The sequence below is a fragment of the Sorex fumeus genome, unplaced genomic scaffold (genome assembly GCF_029834395.1).
Source record: "Sorex fumeus unplaced genomic scaffold, SorFum_2.1 ptg000053l, whole genome shotgun sequence".
NCBI classification, from domain to species: domain Eukaryota; kingdom Metazoa; phylum Chordata; class Mammalia; order Eulipotyphla; family Soricidae; genus Sorex; species Sorex fumeus.
The window spans coordinates 2,374,007-2,397,526 of NW_026606110.1; the positions used below are offsets into that span (position 1 = coordinate 2,374,007).

At 45.6% G+C, this 23,520-nt stretch overlaps 1 protein-coding gene across 4 annotated transcripts in view; it reads left to right on the forward strand.

The window, feature by feature from the left end:
* The window catches only part of VPS13B (vacuolar protein sorting 13 homolog B), a 667,453-nt gene that overhangs the window by 598,785 nt on the left and 45,148 nt on the right, over positions 1-23,520 (forward strand). For all 4 annotated transcript variants that reach the window (XM_056124953.1, XM_056124949.1, XM_056124951.1 and 1 more), the window contains exon 43: positions 20,237-20,392. In XM_056124953.1, coding sequence (XP_055980928.1) covers positions 20,237-20,392 — 156 coding nt within the window. The remainder of the gene's footprint in view (positions 1-20,236; positions 20,393-23,520) is intronic.

The window sequence follows — 23,520 nt, forward strand, 5'->3', positions numbered from 1 at the left end:
GATTCCGCTCTTCGCTCCCTGTGCAGGGCACTGCAGGGCTGAGAGGAGAAACAACTAAACCCAAAGATGTGGCCGAGAGCAAGGCAGAGAAATCCTCAGGAGTCCTCTCAAGAATAACGGACTTCCAAAATGCTGGGAAGAAGGAAACTACTGTCTGCTTGTGATTACAGAAAGTCATTAGATTAGAGAAGCGTTTCCCTTCTGGCCCAGTGGCCCGCTCCGGAGCACAGGCTGCCCGGGGCTCCCTTGCGCTTCCCCACACCCCCAGTAGCTGGATCCCGGTTTCTTCCTGGCTTTGGCCACGTTACTAGTGTAAAATTAGGGAAAGTAGATGCAGTACGATTCTCATTTGATCCAACTTAACCCGACAGGAAATGGGGGGAGAAAAACGATCTAGTCTTTCTGAAATAAAAGTTCTCAGGCAGTGAAGCAGATGAGCTGACACTGCACTTGGCCTTTTCGTGAGATGAGCATGCAAGGCCTTGCGGTCTTGCTTCTCGTCCACAGAGATCCCAAGGAACAGGGGTCATCTCTTTGAGCCTGTAACAGAGTCAGACTTTCTGTGTTTGGTTCCAAATTCAGCCTCTTCGGTCTTGGCCTTTGCTTTTTGATGTTTTGAAGCTGCAAAGTGAGGCCATAAGGGATAGGGATGAACACTAAGATCCCAGCCCCGCAAAGAAAACCTGCGTTGATACTCAGAGCCTTCTAGCTCTTTCTGGGAGGTGTGTTCATCAGGGCAAGGCAACAGTGGGGGCAGTAACTGTGCCCTTCTGCTCACCTGCAGCCATTTGGGCATTCTCATGGCAGCTGAGGTGTTGGCAGGAGAAAAAGGAGCAGAGGAAGCACACATCCCCCACCCAACCCCTCCACCACCATTTCTTATTCAGACTCAGCCCCGGCCCTCAGAGATATTCTGGATTCAGGACGGGGAGCCTCATGCCTGGAAGCAGAGCAGGCAGCCCAGGTCTGTAGGGAAAGAGTCTCAGCGGGCGAGAAGAGCCACCGGACAGTAGGATGGATGAACATGGCCATCTCGGCCACCTCACCATCTTTAAGGTCTTTCTGTACCTGTTGCTAGCTCAGTTTCACCTTGTCCTCCACTGGTGTCTATAACTCGTCAGTGACACCTGGGAATGGCCAGCAAGAGTTGGAACCAAACCCCAGATCTCTGGATTGTCTGTCTACTGCCAGCACCGCAGCATGAGTCAACTTTCCTAGGCTCAGGAAGTGTGATTTGTTGGTTAGAATAACCGAGCCGCCAGGTTTGCATGGAAGGGCTCGGAGTCACTGACAATATGAAGACGCCATATCTGAGGCAAGATGCAAGAGCCTCGTCCAGGGTGTACCCTGGCTTCCACGGTGTCACCCCAAACAGAGCATTGCCATGACACCTGTCAGTCAGAGGGCAGCTAATCTGTTGGTATGCTTTTCCTTTTGAAATTTGTGACTTCTGGAGGAGCCACCGTGACAGTACTTAGGAAAAAACATAGATCAAAGTTGTAGAACTCTTTCTCTTTACTCCCTCTATATTTGCCCAAGGAAGTGTGTTTTAGGAAGTCAGAAACCTTCATGGGCCCAGAGAGTCTTCATTGAATTTCTTACTCTCCCATTTCAAATTCTGTTTTCAAATGAGAGGTTACAGCTAAGGATCAAAAAAAAAAAAAAAAAAACTCAGCTTCAAACTGCACCTGGTGGTTGTAATTGTCTCAAATGGGTAGACAGTTCCTTCCTCCTGACTCCAGGGTTTGGCCTGCGTTGCTCAGCAGACTGGCTTTCTGCATGTCTGTGTCTGCATGTTGGTGCTACCTGATATGTTAATCAACTCCGAGTCTCTTGGAAGATTTGTGAAGTTCGTAGAACTTAACTCCCCTAAACCGTGGAACAACCGAGAAAGTGGCAGACACATGGGAAGGTTTCCAAGCGGTCAGCCTCTCCGGGGCCCACCCTGAACGTTACTAACAACAGTAAGTCTCAACAGGAAAGGGAGATACATGCGCACAACCAACTCCGGAGCGCCCAAGCTTGAAAACCTTGCAGAAATGAAAAGTTTGAAACTCTCCTTGTCATTGTTCCAAAGTAGAATCACTGAAAGTGTGGGACATCCAACAATAATTCCTTGCCTAAGTAAACAAAGGAAAAATAAAAGTATTTCCCAGGGAGTAATTGAACATCCCCAGCTGCACCATCCCATATGCCACCACCTTAAATAGCCTCACTCAGTAGGCTTGAGGGCAGGTTGGTTGGGAAAATGATGAGCCAGAGAAGATTGTTTAAGGGAGTGCTGCCTGGTCAGTGGCGTTGAGCATAGATACTGGAAGTGGGCGTTATGGGCAGTATGTGTGTTCAAGTCAAGGGAAATTGATTTAACAGAACTCAACCCAATGTAGTGCCCAGACAGCAGGCTTTATGGAGTCAGTGCATCAGTTCACTTTCTTATTAGTTAGTCGAAGCACTGTTGGCTTACTCAGCTCCTTCCAATACAAGTTTCACCTTGTTAGTAAGGACTCGCCATTTGCTATTACACTGAAAATATAGACAATTTATGGACTATGTAATCTTTTCAGAATGCACCAGTCCAACTCCCAGTGAGTTTAACTTTAGCCATCAAATCAAATCAGACACGGTAAAAATGGGCCATAGAAGAAAACAAAGTAATAAACTATTCCTCTAAATGGATGTTGCCTAAACTTTTATAAGCTTATAAAAATGGTAGCCATGTAAAAATGCAAACTATAACAAGGTAAAGAATTCAATTCAGAGAGAGAGAGAGAGATCAGGGCTTAATGCGCTTACTTGCACATACCTGACCCTTGATTCCCCCCCACCACATCTAGTCCCCCAAGCACCACAAGGAGTGACCCCTGAGCACAGAGCCAGAAATAGGTCTGGAGCACCACAGGGTGTAGCACCCCCCACACCAGGGAAAAAAAAAGAGTTAATTTTGAAGACCAGCCGAGCATCTGAGGAATAGTCATTATGGCCATGAGAAGTGGTGATGGAAATAGGGATCATACATTCCTGTTGGGCTGGAGTGATAGCATAGCGTAGGGTAGGGTGTTTGCCTTGCATGCAACCGACCCGGGTTCGATTCCTCTGTCCCTCTTGGAGATCCTGGCAAACTACCAAGAGTATCCCACCCGCACGGCAGAGCCTGGCAAGCTATCCATGACGTATTCGATATGCCAAAAACAGTAACAAGTCTTACAATGGAGATGTTACTGGTGCCCGCTCAAGCAAAACAATGAACACTGGGCGGACAGTGCTACAGTGCTACGTTCCTGTCAAGTGGAGGTCTGTGGCAGAGAGTATGCGGGCCTGGTGCTTGGGCCGTGCTTCCTGTCTCTGTCCCAACTACTCACTCGGCACAAGATCAGCCGGAACTAATGAGTGTGCTATGTTCCAATTAACTTTATTTATAGACAAAGAAATTGGAATTTCAGTAATTTTCACACATCACGAAACAGTATCCTTTTGACTTTCTCACAACATTTCAAAACATCAAAGCTGTTCTTAGCTCTCAGGGGATAAGAAAAGAGGTGGCAGGTCTATATGGCCACAGGGCGCGGATTGCTAACCCCCACCTCAAGATCTCTCCCTCAAGTTACTCACATGGAAAGGCTCGATACCAAGTTGTTTTCATGCCTATCAACAAGAGAGTTCCAGGACTTGAGAACGTGGTTGAATGTGTCTGAAATCAAGGGAAAATAAGAGGTAATAATTAAATCTAACTATAGTCAGCTGGCACTCACCAAATCAATCAAACATTTTTGATACTTGTTCCAAGCCTATAGAAAGGTCTCCATTTCTCTTATTGAATGTGAAAATAACTTAAAATAAGATTAGGTTGCTTTTCGTTTTATATGAAAGTAAAGTAAAAGGTTCTGAGCACCTGCATATCTTAGAGTAATTTCAATCATTCATCAATTTCATTAACTAAACTGCAATTCTTGTCACTCTTCCTGTACCCCAGAAGAGTTATATAATTCATGTATACACATGTTTATAGAAAGAGAAATCCTTTGCCACCATCACAACTGAAAGATTTAACCCAGTGATGAGCTCAGCGGTAGAAATACTCTGTGTTGGCAGAACTTTTGAAGCAATGAATGTTTCAAGTGCTCACCTGTGATTTATGGGGCACTTTGCACATACGGAAATCTTTGCTTAGAAAGGGAAGCACAGGGCCTGCAAAAATTTCTGACACCCATTCCTGACTAATTGGTGTGCCCGTGTCCTCCCATACCCACCCTGACAAAGTCCACTCCCACAACCCAGAACCGCCGTGGCCAGACTCCACCACCTTAGGACTGAGTCTCACATAGAACCTAAGCTCCCGAGAACTTCAGGCACATGGAGCATTTTGACTAAAAACTTCAGGCCTTCTTGCAGTCAGGGTGGGTGACCACCCCCCACTTGCCCATACTTCCGGAAGACCTGGCAGCCATGACCACTCGCCAACTCCACCAGTTTGTAAGTGCATCTATTGGCCTGGTTCCAGGGTATCATAATTCTTGAAAAAGAGAGGAATAAAATGGGGGCGGAGGAGAGAAATGCAGGGTCTGAGGATGTGATTCAAGTGGGAGAGCACATACCTGCACCCAGGGGCCCCCAATTCAGCACCAACAGTTGTAAACCCAGTATCCCTCAAGCGCCATTAGGCATGCCCACTCTAAGTCATGGAAAGTATCAGAGACATAGTACAGGAGTTAAGGCACTTGCCTTGTACATGTGACCCTGGTTCAATTCCCAATGCCGCCTGTGGTCCCTGAGCCTGGTCAGACATGACTCCTGAGCATCCCCAGATATACAAATGGAATTTACTCTTCTTTCTAGAAGCAGCTGGGTTTTACAAAAAGCATTGCACTGTCATAATGACCATCACCTTTGGTGCAGTAACTCTACTGGTGGTCAGCTCTCAAGAATTAAACCAAATTAAAACAAAGATTTGTATGCAAATATATGCATCACATTCCATTTATAGTATCCAAAAAACAAATGTTTACTTTGAAGGAAATAAGAAATGTGGCATATTTCAATGATGGGCTGTTAGGAGACATTCAAGTTTTTAGTTAGGAAGGTCTGTCAGTGCCATGGCATTTGCCAGGAAAGCAGAGTATAAATTATGCTTTCATTATGGGCTATGCTTGCATTATGAGCTCTACCATAAGAATAGTGCATAAAAAACCACTGGACAGATTGAGGTTACATGTGACTGCCTCTGAGCGTGGAGATCAAAATGTTATTTTTCCCCTTGATCACTTTTTTTTAAATGTCTCAATTTGGTTTAACGAAGGGACAGATGATTAAATCAGACAGATGTTAAAGACTCCTGGGAATTTTTATGGGCAGTCTGAAGGATAGGAATTCCAAATACTAACTGGAACAAAAGCAGGTATCATAATCTTGATGGCTTCTCATATAAACTATTGCAGTAATTTTTCTCCGTTGTTCTCGTAGTTACAGCTTTGCCCACCTCTTGTAGACTACATCTCAAGTCATTCTCCTAGGGAATGTGTTGATTATTGTTACTCTCTGATGCAAAAGTCTTCACAGTGTTCCCCGTTATGTATTCAGTGATTGCCAAATGCCCTGGCAGCCAGACAGAGCAGACTCATTCCAGTTACAAGCCCTCCTGTCTGCTGTTTTCTCCCTTGTTACCCCCCTTCCCTCACACCCCAGGCTTTCCTCCCACTTGCTCTTGGTGGGACCTCCCCAACAGTGTCCACGGACCCAAGGCCATTCCCAGTGGTACTCAGTGCTCAGGACCAGTGCTGTTGATGACCACCATGCCTCCCCCGACACACACACACACACACACACACACACACACACACACACACACACACACACACACCACAGTACTTGGGGACTGTAGGTTTTCAGGGATTCAACCTCAGGGCCTAGGGCATGTAAGACACATGCTCCAGCCATGAGCTGTTTCCGGATGCCCTGTTCATTGTGTTTTTGTTTGGTTGGTTGGTTGATTTTTTGGTAATTAGTTTTGTTTTTGTGCGTGATGAGCACTTCCCAGGAGGTCAGGGAGCCCCACCTGTGATTCTGAGCCAGCTGGGCTGTGAGTTAAGCACAAGGACTGGGAGATTTGATACTGCGTGACCCCTGCTGTGCCAGGGGTGCCCAGAATGTCCTGAGAGTATTAGGACCCTCAAGGGCTGCCCCAGGGGGTTCCCAGCAATGAACACAGGTCAGAAGCATTCCAGGCATATGCCCTAGCCATTATACCATCTTCCATCACCCCAACTATTCATTTTTTTAAATCATAGCTATACATTTATTGGGCCTTCACAAATATAATAAAATATGAGTTCCGCTAAGAAACTTTTCTAATGAGGAAGTTAGAAAAGTAACTTATTATAATAGCAGAAACCCATGGGATATTGTTTCTATGGTTTCAGTCTTAGGAGGGAAGATAGTGTGAGTGGGAATTAAAACACGGGGAAGTCAGTAATAAAGTGAACTGCGCCCGGATATGGACACTGTCATCTTGCCATCTCAGAGAAGATGTTTCCAAACTAACCTGGGGATGGTAACTTAGCAAGGCTTCCCAGAAGAAGGACTGTATTGCATCTCTCTGTTGAACTAAAAGTTAAGTGGGCCAGAGAAGTGATGGCTGGGGTGGGCTTGCGGGGAAAGGAGTCAGCATGTGAGAACCACAGAGTTACTATGGAGTAGAAGAGGAACTGTTGCAGGCCAATGTGGATCTGTCAGGGGGAGAGACCTGGAGAAGGCCAGGAGGGCACCCATTGTAGCACTGTCTTAAGCCACATTGACACAGAAAGGACCTACAGCCCAGAGGGTCCAGCATGGCTCTTCAATGAGTCTGGGCTCATTGGATGGGTAGGAGTTGGCCCAGTGGACAGAAATGGAGAGAGCACATTAGGAATGTGTGGTTGGATGTATCGATGGATGGATATATGTGTGGGTGGATGGGCGGACAGCTGGACAGACAGCACATTGTGCTCAGGGTAAATTAGGCTTCATTCAGGACAGAACAAGCATAAACCATTCATGCCATGATGATGAAGAGGTAGCAGAACTTGTCTCTTGGGCCAGTGTGGTGGGGAACCCCATGTATTAGGGCAGCAGCTTTCATGGGAGAAATATTGCCACCGAAGTTCATTTCACTTTGCCAGTAACTTAACAGGCAACTCAGAGAATTCCTGAACACTGGAAAATTATGCTTCCCAAAGACACACGGGCAAACCCCAGCACACTGCCATATCCTCAAACCTGGGGGGGGAGGGCATTGGAACAATCCAGAAGGTATATGGTGGTAGCCTCCTGTGTGATTGGAGGTGTAGGGAGGGCGTTGTGTTTACCTAAGGAAGGTCAATTTTCAGGGGTTCACAGAATCATGGAGGAGAGGAAAGAGTGAGCTGTTGGTTAAAGGTCTTGATGGGGTGTCATCTGAAGAAGGCTTTGGGGTCAAGCGGGGGTCTCAGTGGCATGTGCGCATGTGAGAGACCCAGGAGGGGAGAGGTTGCTGGTGTAGGGGAGAGGTGGCGTGATGGATTGCACACAGCAGGGGAGGGAAGAGAAGACAGAATCCAGATGACGGGGCTCAGTAAAGCGACGGCTGCAGTGTCTAGTCCTGGATCTCGCGTCTCAAGAGCTTTCGATAAATCTTGACCCAGTTACTGTTGAGAGTCCACATAATGTTTCTGACCCTTGTCAAGGACATATATCCAAAGGCCCAATTATCTTAGCAATGTGAGATGGGGCAGCAGTATCCTGGCCTGTTAGATGCTACTATCACCACGCCAACGCACACTTCCTCTGAAGGAAGGACAGTGCTTGATTGCCCCATCCCAGCCTGGCCCCCCACTCACTTCCCCATGGCCTCTGAGGAAAATAGCTCTGAAAATGCAGAATGGCACCAGAGTTCATTGAGCGGTTTTCTTCATACATTGGCCCACCACACATGCCCAGCTCTTCCCTTGACTGTTGAACCTTTGCGTGTGTTTATTCTATGGCGCGTTCTTCCTGTGTTCCATAAACCTAAAGGTATGCAACAGAATAGTCCAATGTTTAAACTGAACAGACACACCATTGCCAGTTAAACTTGCCCTGTTCCATCTCTCTCTGACTCTGGGAATGGCTTCAGTAGTGCCACCTGTTGTGGCAAGCATGGCAGCTTGACAGGAGAAGGAACTCTCTGCCTTTAGTCCCCTCCCAGAGACCCATTTTTCTTTTTGTGACCCCACAATCACTAAGACCAACAGTTAGGTAAACTACTCACAACCAGGGGCTGTAATCCAAAAATATTCTATAAACACTTGAATCCATGTGAATGAACACCCAAGACTGACATCCAGCCACCAGCCACCGCATTTTGATCCATAGTGTAACAGCAAAATAGAAGACCCCTAAGCAAAGGCCTGGTGTTGTTCATCCATAAAACATTTTTGGTTTCATGAGAATCAGGCCACATCCATTCCCAGGGAGGCTCCCTGTGGTATCTTGGGAAGTCAGTGAGATATTTCTTGGTTTTCTCCTGAAAAATGGGCTAACTCCACGTAAACCGAAACAGAGGTTTGAGATGCAGTTTTCCAAGTTTATTTAAGAGATTCACAACATGATCTGGTAAAGACATTTCAAGTCCTTCACAAGAACAGCAAAGGCAGAATCAAGATAGGGCACTTTAACCAATCTGAGACTGGTTTCTGGAATTTTCTAAAGCCTGCTTTAAAAAAAAAAAGCGAATGGGGGTTATTTCAGCTGTGGAGCACGGGAGAAAAGGCTGCTGGTGCCGCTAATGGGCTCTCTGTCCCTCCTCCGGCAATAAATTTCAGTTATTGAAATAGAACTTTGGAGAAAAATGTACTGAAGATTCCTTAAGCTTTTTACAAGACACTCAAAGGCTTTTCACAAGCCGGTGCTCTGCAAATGTGAATTCTTGATGTCTAAACATAAAGGTCCTGTACTGAACTAATTTTAAACGTGAATTTTAATACAGAGTGCTTGGAGAAAAGTTGTGCAGCTGGGCCATTAAAGCATGGTATTTTGCCATTTCTCAGTAATGGGAAATACTGATTAAGAATGTTATAAAGACTTCAGCATACATAATATGATTGTCTTTAATCATAACCTCTTACCACAAATCTGTGTAACAAAAACAGTAACTCTATTAGAGACAATGGCATACCTATTATACTGTGGCACTTTTTAATTATTTCCATGCTGAACAGGATATTGAAGAGCTTATTATCTAAAGGTCAGTATAATGCCCAAGACATGGCCAAGCCCAACGAGTGTCAGATGCATGGAATGTTGGATGACTTCATAGTTATGAAATTATTTCATTTCTCATGATAATTCCCCACTTGCCAAGTGAGTGAATTTTAAGAACTCTGAGAGCAGATTTGAAGATAAATGTGAAATAATCCATACTTTTGGAGTCCGAGCCTTGCCTTCAGGCGTTAGTTCATGTTTGACTTGCTTGACTTACACTTGGGGATAAAGTAAGTTAGGACAAGGTCTTAGATACCACATTCCCTGACTGGGAAAGCAAACCCACTTACACAACTTTGGCGGGCTCATGTTTCTTGTTATACAGGCCCTGAGAAGCAGCGGTTGCCATGAAATACTTTATTTAACCTTTACAAAAATGTTTTCTTAGTATGGCAAGGCTGTTTCGTTAAATGAAAATAAATAACTGTAAAAATTTTGGATTTCTTTTATAGCCATCTGTTGATTCCTTCTCCCCACCCCCTACCCCCCACTCCCCGTTTTGTGGCTAGTTAGAAATAAGGTATTTCTGTTTCTAGTAAAATGGACTGAATTGCCATGATGACTAAAACTAAAGATTTCACGACACCGATCTTTTCTTAGGAAGACTCTCAGCAGCTCTTTCTTTTCATTTTGAATTTTTCTGCATGATAACTATCATATTTTACATTTGCAAATTATTTGAAAGAAGGTTTTAATTCTATTCTTGCTGGGGTCTCTTCTCTCTTATTCCTAATTGCATTTAGTCAAAATTGATTTTAAACAAACAAAAGCTGACAATTTTACCCACAAACTCAGAATACTTCTCTAAATCAGAATAAGTCATTGTCACTGTTCTCCCGATGTTCATCAGTTTGTTCGAGTGGGCCCAATAACATTGTGAGACTTGTTACTGTGTTTGGCATATCGAATACTTCATGGGTAGCTTGCCAGGCTTTGCCATGCGAGCAAGATAGTGTGGGCAAGATACTCTCGATAGCTTGCTGGGCTTTCCTTGAGGGGAAGAGGAATCGAACTTAGGTCGGCCGTGTCAGCCGCGTGCAAGGCAAACGCCTCACCCGCTGTGCTATTGCTCCAAATCAGAATAAGTAGTCAATAATTTCTTATTGGCGTCCATATCTAAAAGTACCTCAATGATTTTTTTTATTATTTTCATCCAATACACTCCCACCTCTTCCACTGAAGATTGAGGCACCTGAGAACATGAGGCCCATCAGCTTAGTCACGTGAACACAGCAACAGGACTTGCTGGTTCCAGCAGCTGGAGAAATAGGACAGTGGGGAGGGCATTTGCCTTGGCATGTGGCCAAACCAGGTTTGATCCCTGGCATCCCATATAGTCCCTTGACCACCACCAGAAGTAACTCCTGAGTGCAGAGCAAGGAATAACCCCTGAGTAGTGCCAGGAGTTATCCAAAAATCAAAACAAAACAAACAAACAAAAAAAAGACTATGTCTCTTTGGGGCCGGAGCATTAGAATCATGAGTCGGACACTTGCCTTGCAAATGCACAACCTGAGTTTGATCTCCGTCATTCCATATGGTTCCCAAGCATTGCCTCAAAAGGAATAATACCTGAGTTCAGAGGCAAGAGTAACACCTGAGCAACGCCAGTCGTGGTACTCCAAAAGCCCAGACAGAAGTTTGTGATTCTTAGTGTAAATCTATGGTGCAATTAAGGCTTTCCTTAATTTTACATAATAGCAGTCAAACAAACACTGTCCTCCCATTGTTCATCGATTTTCTGGAGCAGGCCCAGTAACATCTCCATTTTGAGACTTGTTGTTACTGTGTTTGGCACATTGAATATGTCACGGGTAGCTTGCCCGGCTCTCCGAGAGGGGTGGAGGAATCGAACCCGGCTTGGCCAGGCTGGCTGCGTGCAAGGCAAACGCCCTACCAGTGTGCTTAATAATGGTAATGTGAATTATTTTATACTTCATAGATAGACCATCCTTCCCTATATATACACATGCATCTCTGATACCTGAATTTTCCTTCCTATGATAAAATTCAAATGATTTCTCATAAGCCTCTCAGTGAAATGTCTGGATGCTCATTTCAGAGCAGTGAAGAGTCTAGAAGAGAGAATGAATAGCACTGTTTCCTCCAGCCCCACAGTGATCTTGTCGGCTTTGTTTCAATGCCTTTCATGCTTCGGTCTAGTATGTATTAGAGACTTCTGATGCTTTGGGGGAAAGTGATAGATAGTTACTGACCCAAAAGTGAAAACTCCTCCTCACCTAAAATCTGAACATACAACCCACCTCTTGTCTGCCCGAATGTAAGCACTGATCTCCTGAAACAGTGATTTTCTTGTTCCAAACTGACTCTTGCCTTTTCAGGATCAAAATTCAGTGGTTTCATTTGGGTCCTGATCAAAGCTATTAGAGGAATCTGAGTTGATGAGTTCCTAATATAAAGCTAATTTTCCAAATTACATTGACAAGGAGCTGTTTGCACAAGTGTTATGAAGCCATGCTTATTTCCTTTATGACTTGTCTTTGTAATGCAATCAATGTGCCTTGTAGATATGAATTTTGAACAGAAAGCACCACTCCAAGTGAAGATGTCATCTGCTTTTGTTTATCAGAAATAACGGCCCTGTATATCTTTAACTTGATTGCAACTTGTTCTTTTTCATGTATGTTGCTTGGAATAAGTAAAATATGTCCTCTGGTTCAACTTCACTTCCCAAGCAGAATACTTCTGGGGCCCTACAACATTTTTTCCCCTTCATCATCATTTCACTGTATGATTTTCCCCCCCTTGTTATCTCTTTTTCCCACTATCTCATAAGGCTATTCACTGTAAGGAATGTGTCTCATCTCACCATCCACCCTATGTAGTATGGTTAGCTGCTTTATGGCAAACATTTAATTACTGTAGATCCTAATAATGTTTGCTAAATGGAAAAAAAATAAACTATTGCCCTAAAGGGGAAAAAAGTTTAATAATTACATTAAACTGCTCTGGGAGTCATGTGAAGCACAATAGTGAGCCAGTCCCCGAGCATGAATCTGGGATGCTCCGGCAGTGAACTGGAGAGTCATGTCACCCTTCAGCAGGATGACAGCAGTGCCAAGGAGAAAGTGGGGCCACGGACGAGGGCCCGAGCGGCCCCCAGTGGTGGGGGCCAAACTCAAGCTTTTTAAGAGAAATGTTTTGTTTCTTTTTGCCTGAAATGCAGGCTCTGTATGCTTTCTATTAAACTCCCCCATCCCTTCCCATTTTAATAGCATTAATTTTATCTGATTGCAAAATAATACATATTTATATTATGAAATCTAGAAAATACGTAAAAGTACACATACACACAGGAAACATAAAAAAACCATAACCCCACGGCCCCAAGATAGCCCTTGTTAGCATTTTAGCCCTTTCAGGCCATTTCCTCCTTAGAAATAGATACACATACTTTTTAATTCACTTTTTTAAATGGGGTGCAGCTTGCACATTTTTTAATGGTAATAGGTTGGTTCTTTTTCAGTTATTCTGATGCTAACCGATATTCTTCTTTTTTCTTTTTCACACTGATTTTTCTCACTGGCATAGGATTCTACAACATAAGTATTTTTTATCTTAAAATTTTAATGATACTTAATACCATTAATAACATTAATAGTTATTAATATTCTAAAACTTCAGCTAGCATCAAATTGTACCTGTTTCTACTAACTTAAGTATGTTTAAGAGCATACTTGGGAGTCGAAGAGAGAGCTCACACACAGAGTGCACATCTTGCATGCAAGAGGCCCTGGTTCAATCTCCGGCACCTTATTGGGTTCCCCTGAGTACTTTCCCTTGAGCACAGAGCAAGGAGCAATCCCGAGCACTGTGGGGTATGGCCCTAAAACAAAGAGACCAAAAGAATGGGAGCTCAGTACCAGGATCCATCAGCTGTTGAGCACTCACCTTGCCCGTGAGAGTCCTGGGTCTGATCCCTGAAGCTGCAAAAACTGAATAAAAATAGAGGCTCTGGGTACACCCTCAGTTCAAATCTCATACCTTGCTTTCCTCAGGGCATGGCCCTAAATAAGACATTCACTCCCTGTGAACCCCAGTCGGCTTTCTTGAGTGCTGTTAGGAGTCAGTGCAAAAATACAGAAAAAGCACGTCAGCCCAACACTTGGCAAGTCATATGCTAATATGGGTAGTTCTTACTTTTTCTTATAAGACTTTCTTGGACCCATTTCCGGGCGGTGCCAAGTTTGCATTATTAAAACAGTGCCACACAACCTACCCCTGGCAGATCTTTGCACTTATCTCTTCCTGCTCCCTGAGGACACATTCCTCTGAGCACTGACGCACCCAGGTGTGTGCTAGTGAGGGTGTATGCTAGTGAGATCGCTGATAGGAGAATTGCCCTGGAGCTCCAGTTGCATTGGAAACCACAGCCTGGGAGTGCACCAGGTTTTCTTCTTTCCCGGGAGGCTGAGTTCTGTGCTGACTGCACAGTCCCGAAGGCAGAGCCTCCTGCAGCCAGCCAGCTTGTCACCTCTTCAGTGTGGGCACAGGGAACTTGCTTTCTTTTTCTCCTCTCCAAGGCACACTGTGAAGTCTTGAGTGGCTTTTTGTGGTTATTTTGGGGCCACACTCAGCGATGCTCAGAGCTTCCAGCTGGCTCTGCACTCAGGAGTCACTCCTGGTGGTGCTCAGGGGACCATATGGGAGGCAGGAGACCAAACCCGGGTTGGCCACATGCAAGGCAAGCCCTTCCCAGCTGTACTGTCTCTCGACCCCAGAGTCCAGGGCGTTTAGTAGAAAATAATTAGATTCTTTGACTCATTTCCACTAGCTGACTCCCAGAAGAGGGGGCCTGTTGTTTACATGTGAGAGGACAGCTAGGCTCCTAAGACCTCCAGCACTGATCCAAAGGCACGCCAGCCCTCACCCTTCTCCAGAAACTTCTCCATCTGGGTTTTCACATTGTTTCTGGTCCCCAGAAACCTCCTGAAAGTCAACAGCCTTGACAAAACAATGATGAAGCAACATGTTTCATTCTATTTTTATGTTAATTTATTGGTGTGAAATGTACTATCAGTTCCACTTATGCATTCCAAACACGCATGGGACTTGGATCTGTTTAATTTGATCTGTAGCTTTTCAGTTAGCACTAAAGACAAAGAGTTCTCTTTAGTATTTTGACTTATTTCCACTCATGATGCTCTTTGTGCCATTTGGGGCTTATTTGTGTTTTAATATCAGCATTGCAAGGTCTGAAAGATTACATTTATTTATAGTTTAATATTGTACATGTAAAAGAAATCTCCTATGTTGAAAGGTCATTTGCAATAGAAATTGGAGACCAGGAAGATGGTTCAAAAGGCTAGAATGGATAGAGTACATGCTTTTTTAAATTTTACTTTTCTTTTTTGGAGGGGGAGGGTGTCACACCCAGTGATGCTCAGGAGTTACTCCTGGCTCTGCACTCAGGAATTACTCCTGACAGTGCTTGAGAGATATGGGATGCTGGGAATTGAACTTGGGTCAGTCGCGTGCAAGGCAAATGCTCTATCCACTGTATTATCACTCTGGCCCCAGAGTACATGCTATGCATGCAGGAGTTTTGGGTCCAGTCTCTGGTATCATGTTGTTACCTCCAGTACTCCAGAACTAGCCCCACAGCACCACCACATGTGATCCCCCCAAATCCAAAAATGCTTAAAAGGAGTTGCTTCTAAATATTTTTGTTACTAACTGCATGTGTAAGCATCTACCTTGGGTTATCTTGATTGATTTATTCAGCAAACTCTTGGAATCTAGGGATCAGCAATTAAAAAAAAATAAATGAGGGCCCAAAGATGTGGTTTAAGTGGTAGATCACACAATGTGCATGATTTGCAAACCCCAAGGTTTGGTCCCCAGTACTGTGTGGCTCTCATGGCCACCCAGCACTGCTAGACTAAGTACCACCTGGAGTGGCCTCCGCAGCTAATGAACATAATAAAAACAAGGAATGCTTCTAAATTTTAGTACATATTAGTACATCTATATAATGCATATCAATACAGATAATGGCTGTTTTCACTTGATTTTCATTAATATAACTGATTTACAAAGTTGTCCATAATACAGTTGTTTCTGACAATCAGTGACCCAACACCAATACCAGCACCCAATGTCACCTTTTTCCACCAATGTCCTCAGTTCCATCCCAGTTCCCCCAAGCCTCTCACCTTAGCAGGCACAAACAAATTTGCTTCATATTACTTGTTACCAAAAAAGGGGGGGGGGCAAGTAGAATTATCAAAAAATAGATGGATGAAAGTCAATTTGTGATAACTGCTATATCTGACAGTGGAGTTGCTGATCATTGTCTGAGAACTTTCTGAGGTGGCTGGTGCTAGTTGAACCTTCTATGCTTTGCTTATTGAGCACAGTGGGCTTCTACATAACATTCCCATCAAATTTGCTGTGCTCCTACTAGGTTGTCAGTACCATGAAATCTGGAGGGAGCTATGGAGCCAGAATGATTTGATGGCTTGATGGCATTCATTTGTGAAGCTGGGCATATCTGTGCTGGAGAGTGTCGGTGTGGCTGGGTGCCACAGGGCCTTCAGATTACCCTTTCAAGGGAAATCTGCCAATCTCTGTTCTAAGGCCCCAGGGTTCTCAGCCCAGACCAGTCAACCTGAGATGATTCAGTGTCATCATTTTCTTTTCATTAGAACATCTAAATGTTCTACAGATGTTCTACAGTTCATCAGAACATCTAAATTTTCTACAAGAAATGGGTAGATTGAAAAAAATGTTGAAGTTAATACAGATTTTCATTTTGTTTACATAACATACACTTTGTTTTGTTTATATTTTACTGTATAGTGAATTATTAGGAAATGCAAACAAACATGCAAATGAATCTGAAAGTACATTTTCCAGTTTGTGATCATGTAGGTATCAATAACCTTACCAATGATTTTAACATAGAATAAATAGTAAAGTACAATCCCTTAGAAACGGTACCTTCATCATGTAAGATACCATTCAAAACTATTTCCTAACCAGCCCTTTCTCTTTTTCTTTTTGATGTCCCTTGTTTTCCTAAATTCCATCTTGTTTTTTTTTTCCTCTTCAGTCTGTCCATTTAGGAATTCTCCTTTTGGACATGACTCTGGGTGGTCTTCAGCACTGATCCTCCAAACCCCTTATCAGGAATTTCATTTTTAGTTTTATTTCGTATTGAAAAAAAAATTTTTTTAGTGAAAAGCTGTATGTATGTATGATCCCTTTGAGATCTTCCATAGAAAAGCTATGAATTTAACTGCTAGCCTAATACTAGGGGGATTCTGCTGGGGGGAAAAAAAAGGGAGAGAGAGAGAGACAGAGAGAGAGAGAGAGAGAGAGAGAGAGATTGATTTCAGCCCACTGGGGCCTTTCAATGAGTGTGGTCACTGCACAACCTGCCTTACTGTTGACGTTCAGTTCCTATTGAAATGTTCAAACAAGAATGCTTCCTGTTTGACCTCTTTTCCCACTGGAAACTATTACTCTAGCTGAAGTGGGCCAGAGGGAGTGAAAAGTCTGACCAGAAAAGATGGTAGAGGAAGTGAGTCAGTAAAGGAAACTTCATAGAGGGGAAAGGAAACTTCCAAAGTGATAAGACTTAAAAGTACCTGGGCCCAGGCAAAGGGAGGGGCATTCTCCAAACCCATGGATCCCTCTCCCCCGTGTTTCAGGCTCGTACCCTGAGACCTCTCTCCCCCACTCCGTCCATCTCCCAGCCTCTCGGGACATCCCTTACCTAGACAGAGGCCCCAGAGGCCAGGCACTCGTTCCTAAACAAAGCAGAAACCTGAGTTGGGTCCAACTCTCCAACCTTATCTGTCCCAGCTGTTTCCTCTCTCCTTTCTCAGGCCAGTTGAGAGTATTAACATAGTCCCAAGCAAAATTCCTTCATATCTCAGACTGCGCCTTTGACCTGGAAGTAAATGGCCATCTTTGCCACCAGAACTCCCACCCGACCTGAGATCCATCGTTTCCCAAAGCTTTCCCATCCCTGCTCCCTGGAACAGGTCCTCTCTCCTCTCAACTCCCACCTCATCCCACGCACACCTCAGGCCTCTCCTCAGGCTTCATTTAGGTATTTATGTGATCTTCCTTCCCTTCTAAGGTCTTCAACTCTTTGCAGAGCAAGGTTCCCAAGTCTTTCTCCAGGGTGTCTGGCAGATGGACTTCCCTTCCTACCGGGAATCAGATTTGGTTGGGATGGAAGTAAGAAGTCTCAGAAGGCTTCTTAGCATAAATTTCGCATTGCCTATTGCCTAAAGTAGAGGAATAAAAGCAGATGCATGAGTATTGGCTATTAGATGGGTGGATTTGTTGCTTCCAAGCACCTCTGCAGGGAGATGCAGTAAGCAGCTCATCGAGAGCCGAGCTTCTCCTCTCACTGGATGTCCCCAGGGAGCTGCTCCTTGGTGTCCAGTGCCCAGAGCAGGCATGCCTTAGGCAAGACTCCAGGGCTCCGAAGATCCTGTTTGGTGGTCTTCCTCTCACGAATGCAATTCTTTCCCTCACGTGCTTTATACACGGAACTGCCAGTGCTGTTTAGAAGTTTTCTAGTGCTCAGCTACACGTCATAGACACTCGGCTGACACTGCATGGAGGGAAGCACGTCTCTATTTCTCCCACCTCACTTTTCTGTGTGAATGAAGTCTAAATGTGTGAATTTTCCTCCTGCGGAGAAAGTAACTGCTCCTGCATCCTGGGCACAAATGGCTGCCAAAGCACTGTGCTCTGCGAGGAGGCTACGTCTGGAAACAGCCCAAACGGCCGGATATATGTGGCGCTGAACAAAGTGGAGTGCTCTGGAGCTGGGGGCTAACGCTCAGCTCCGAGAAAAGATGCGCCGGGCCTTTGGCTGCAGCAGGGATGGAGCCGGAGTGGGTCACGTTGAGAGAAATAGTCAGAGGGAGAAGGACAAAGGCCGGATGATCTCATTCATCCACGGGGCAGAAAGAAGCCAAGCAGGGCCAGGACAGTGGCCAATGAAAACAAACCCTGGGGCTCGGAGGGCAGAACGGGGGTCACCCAGGAGGGACAGTGGCTGGGGAGGGAGGGGGCGGGCACGCAGTGACATGAGGACAGCCGTGGAAGGCTTCTGGCATGCTGGCGGGGAGTGCAGTGACTTTGTACATCAAGAACGCTAACACTGTTGTAAATCAGGTTACCTCAAAAATAATAAAATTAAATCTAAAAACAAACACCAAATGGCTGCCAAGCAGAACCTGCAGCCGTGGTGTCCTTGGGGCCCCCGCAGGTCTCACAGGCTGTAGCAGAGCAGCCCCTGGCCCTGACGTGGGCGCTTCCCCTTCCCTCGGCACCGGGTCCCCAAACGTCTCTAGAGCCTGTGGAATTTGCAAGGAAAATAGAGCTGAGCTTGACCTGAGGTACCATGCCTCATCATCATCATCATCATCATTATTATTATTATTATTTGTCATTTCCAGCTACCAGTCTCTCCAAAGAAAACAACTCTCTTGTCGCTTTTGGTTCTGTGTGTGCCCTGAGCTTTATTCCCAATTGCCGCTACAAAAACAAAAGAAAAAGCCTGAAGTGGTTCCAAACACTGCTATTGTTTTTTCTTTTTTCCTCTTTTCCCCCAGTAAGGAATATTTAAACATCAAAGATACTTTCATGTTGCACAGTGCAGAGAAGAACACGTTTCCCTGGAGGCTTGGCCATCTAGGACATTTTCGCGACGCTGTCAGGATCCGCATCGCTTTCCCGTTCCACAGCCCGAGTTAGGGTCAGAGTGAAAGCAGGGAATAAAGTTAAGAGCTTTTCTTTTAATATTTTATTAAGGCACTTAAAGCAATTCTCTTTAATCTTCACCAGATAGCTTGCTGTAGTGGTCAGTGGTGACCTTGGGAAATTTGCCAGCAGAAAGACTATAAGGGCTCCTCCCGACGCTGAAACTGAAAAGTAATCTTTCTCCCACAAGACATTAGCTTTAATGGTAATCCCCGTGTAAATGACTGTGTCTATTTTAAGGGCTTATCGTGATCACTTTTCTAGACCGTTTCCAAAGTTTTATTTATTCTGTTAATTGGGGAACTGATGCACAAGTCTTCAACTAGCTCTTCCCCAAAAAATACATATATTGTGAATAAAAATATTTGTGGGTCATAAATGTTTTCCTAAGATGTTAGCTTATTATCTCCATATTTATTTATAATATGAAGATGTTTATTTTCATTTAAACGCGTTTCTTAAAGAAGCCATAATTGTTGCTTTGGAATTTCTATTTCGACTTTTTTTTCTGAGTTGCAGTTGGTTGGAAGGAGTTGGATATGGGAGAATTTGATGGCCGTGAAAGACTTTCACCTGTCACAGAGCGTGACAATTCTACCCATATAAATAGGAGTATTATCAATCAGGAAACTTACTTGGTAAAAGTGACAGTAAATACATACTGGGGAAAGAATGGAAAGGGACATTTTCTCTTATGTTCAAAATGGTGAAGGTATTTCTAATTCTACAGCTGTAATCTCAAAATGAGAGCGTATTAAATGAACTGCATCCTCAAATTGCCGTCTTATTCTTTATCAAAAGAGAAAATAAGGAATGACAATTAGGGTCAGAAAATTCTGCCACCAACCAAATTTAGCCTTAATTACTGTCTCGCCATGAGAAGGCATCAACTCTCTGCCAAGACCAAGCTTCTTTGATCTCACATTTCAACCCTCTTGTCCTCCAGATGAATGAAGCAGTTTTGCTGAAATGTTCAACAGGCTTTTCCCCATTTGATAGGACAATTATTTTTAAGAAGGTTTAAAATGTGATCTGGAAAACCACATCGACTCTATGTGGCATATTTGCTATTCTTAGCCCGGTTGAATAAGCTGGAAGTAGATGAATAATGCAGGTTAGAAAGAAAACAGATGCTGAATATTACCAATACGAAGGTTTTCCAGCCGTGGGACTTTTCATTTCAGGATGGGATTTTTGTTGGCACTGTTGGCATTATGACGATTGTTTTTCTCTCCAGCTGTTACACATCTGTATCGAAGGTTGGGGCAATTGGCGCTGGTCGGAGCCCTTCAGCCTGGACCAGGCCGGGACTTTCATCCGGACGATTCAGTACAAGGGCCGAACCGCCTCACTCATCATCAAGGTGCGGCCGCTCAGCGGGGTGCAAAAACAGGTACGTTCCCAGCCCGGACCACTAGTAATTCCCAGATGTCACAAGTGGAAGGACAGTGCAAAGGGATGAAACTCATTTAGAAAATATCGCAGTGGTGCCCCTCCCCGTTACACACAGGAGCACCTGCTTAGTGCTGGGACAATGAGGAGGAGGAGGAGGAAGGAAGATGGCCTCCGGCCCCTGTCCCCTTTCACGAGAGCTGCTAACGAGCAGTAAAATTTACTGATTTTCGTCTCACCTCTTCCCCTGTCACCACCTACCTTCTGCTGGAGGTGCTAATGGGCTGTGAAATGGCCAGAAGGCCTTCACTGAGCAGAAGAAGGAGCCAAGTTGGGGGTCTGGGATCCCCCACCCCTGGCCAAGCTGGCGGGGATGCTGAAGGCTGTGTGCCTCACCTGGGAGGAAAGGAAAGGGACGGGTCCCAGCCAGGAGGGCCGAGGGCGCAGGCCGGCTGGGCCTCTCCTAGGAGTTAATATTAACGGCAATAAAAATTCACTGCAGTCTGAGTCTTGGCATATAAAACCTCAGCTCTCAGCACATATTTTTATGTATTTTATAAAACTTCCTTTTGGCTGTTTTTGAAGTTCTAAGATGGCAAAAAGCAGGGGGGAAATATCTGACACTTTTGTGTGTGTGTTCTTAAGATGTGAAAATGTGGTTTTTAAAGGATGGAGCGTATGACAAGAGTAGAAAGGAGGCGAGGGGAGACGGAAGTATTAAAATCTGAAAGCCGACTTCCCAGCACACATAATCATGGGATCCCGCTAAGAGTCTGAACACACACATCTGCATCTGGATCAGAACTGTCTCGCCAGGGCTTATGGGAAGGCAGGACCTAGTGGAAAGGGAGCGTTCTGTGCCTAGAGCCCCAGTGCGGGCCGGAAGCTGCTGCTGCTGCTGCAGGAAGGACCCCAGTCATGTCCTTCCCCACGGGACCTTGCCAGGGAGCCGGCCCAGGTGGGCGCCTTCCTGTGGGCAGTAGTGAAAAGAGCCGAGGCCAGGAAATCTCCACCAAACAGCATGGCCCCTGCTGTGTCTTCACAGGCCTGACCGTTACCGATGGCTCACAGTGGCAGGGCACGGTGACAAAGTCTGCATCAGAGTCACGCAGTGCTGTAGACCCAACTGGGAGCATCGCTGGCAGTGTGAAAGGACTCAGGGTGTTCATAAGAAGGGAGGACTTAGTGGCAGAGATACAGGAGGAGAAGAGGGTGGGGAGTAGAGGACTGCCTCACTCTGAGCACGTTGAGCTGGAGCAAGAAGTGTCACCAGCCTCCGCCCGAACTTGGACTCTGACACAGATATGTTCTTCCCAGTGTCTGCCCACTGGTCCACACCAGTTTTCTGACTCTACCGTGAAGGGGGCAGTGGGGGCAGGAGAGGGGGGCTCTTTCAAGCATGCCTTGTGCCTCTTTCTGTTCCCCAGAATGTCTGGCCAGTGGCCAGGCAGCATCTGTGTGAGGACTTCCGGTGAGGAGCCGCTCCCACACAGCAGCCCTCTCCAGCCCGCAGCCAAGTTCTTCTCTAGCTTTGGACACCCTGTAGTGAGCCTCAACTGTTCCTTGGGGCTTAGGAGGTGCACAGGGAACTCTTTGGGAGGACTCCTCAGGTCCCCTCTGTTCTCTGCGCCTGCCCTCCAGAAGCTTCGCGGGAGCTGCCTGTGTTTCACCCTTTACTTTCCCGCTGCTAGCGAGAGACTCACACTGGCGCTCAGAAGCTCCAGGGGACTTTTGAAAACAGCCGCTGCTGCCCCCAGCCTTAGGTCCAAACCCAGTAGGTCAGAGGCCCGTGTAATTGCTTGTGTGTCCAGCAGTCGTGAGGTGGTGCTGATGCTGTGGGTCACTGGGACCCTGCTCTGGGTGTCATGGCTCTGAGCTCAGCATCCTGGTTGATTCAGCATTTTTGCAGAGTCGCTACAAGAGCCAGCAGCGGAAGGACTGATTGGGATGTTATAGTTTTGCTTTTGCTCAGGGCCCACACCCAGCAGCTCAGTGCTTGGGAGGCATTCCCAGCCATGTTCCTTCCAGGAGCCAGGTGGTACCAGGGATCCAACCCCACGCTCCACATGCGAGGCAGGCACTCCTGCTCCAGTCTGGTGCACCAGCCGTCACTTGAGAAATGATTTCCGTGGCCTGGCCTGGTGCTGAACATAGGCCACCCCGCCTTGATCTCCAGCCGGTGATTCATCCTCATTGAGTGACTCAGTTTCCTCTTCTGAATGAAGAGGGGCGTAATAGTAAGTAAGTAATAGTGCCTTCCTCACTAAGTTAGAATGAAGGTTAAATGAGGTTTCGTTTGTTTGTGGGTCACACCCAGCAGTGCCCAGGGCTTTACTTCTGACCCTGCTCAGAGATCGGTCCCTCCTGGCTAGGCTCAGGGGGTCATAGGGAGTGCTGGGAATCAAATCCAGATTGGCCGCGTGCAAAGCAATTGCCTTTCCCCCTGAACTGTCACCCTGGCCCTAGAGTTGAATGAGTTTATGTGTGCAGAGTACTTGCAGTGCTGCCTCCATCCTGCCATAACCCAGCAGACTGTAATTACAGCTAGAATCATGAAAATTATGTCAGAAATAGACAGTCTAATGAAAACCCAAAACTGCCCCCTATTTCGACTACCCAAAGACACGTGACCATGTTTACTGCGGGGACTCCTTCTCTGCAGGCCGATTTCTCTGGATATTTTCTTCCCCCTGTTGCTGTGTCTATGATGTGGAGGCCGAGACTCGACCCTAGGGTTCACACCCACTGTCCTCCATGCTCTCGCCTCAGCACCCCAGGCCACCGTGGCAGGGGTCGGCGCTCAGGTCTGACCAGAACCCTGATGGCCACCGCAGGTTCCTAACTTCTTTCTTTTTTTTTTTTAAATTTTAATTCTAATGTACTGTGAAGTACAGTTACAGACTTAAAACTTTCGTGATTATGTTCCAGTCATCACTGATCGAGTAACCATCCCTCCACCAGTGCCCTTTCTCCACCACCAGTGATCCCAGTATCCCACCCACCCTCCCACCCACCTCCACCCCCACCTCTGTTGCAGGTACATTCCCTTTTACTCTGTCTCTCCTTTTGGGTGTTATGGTTTGCAATACGGGTACTAAGTGGCCGTCATGTTCAGTCCATAGTCTACTT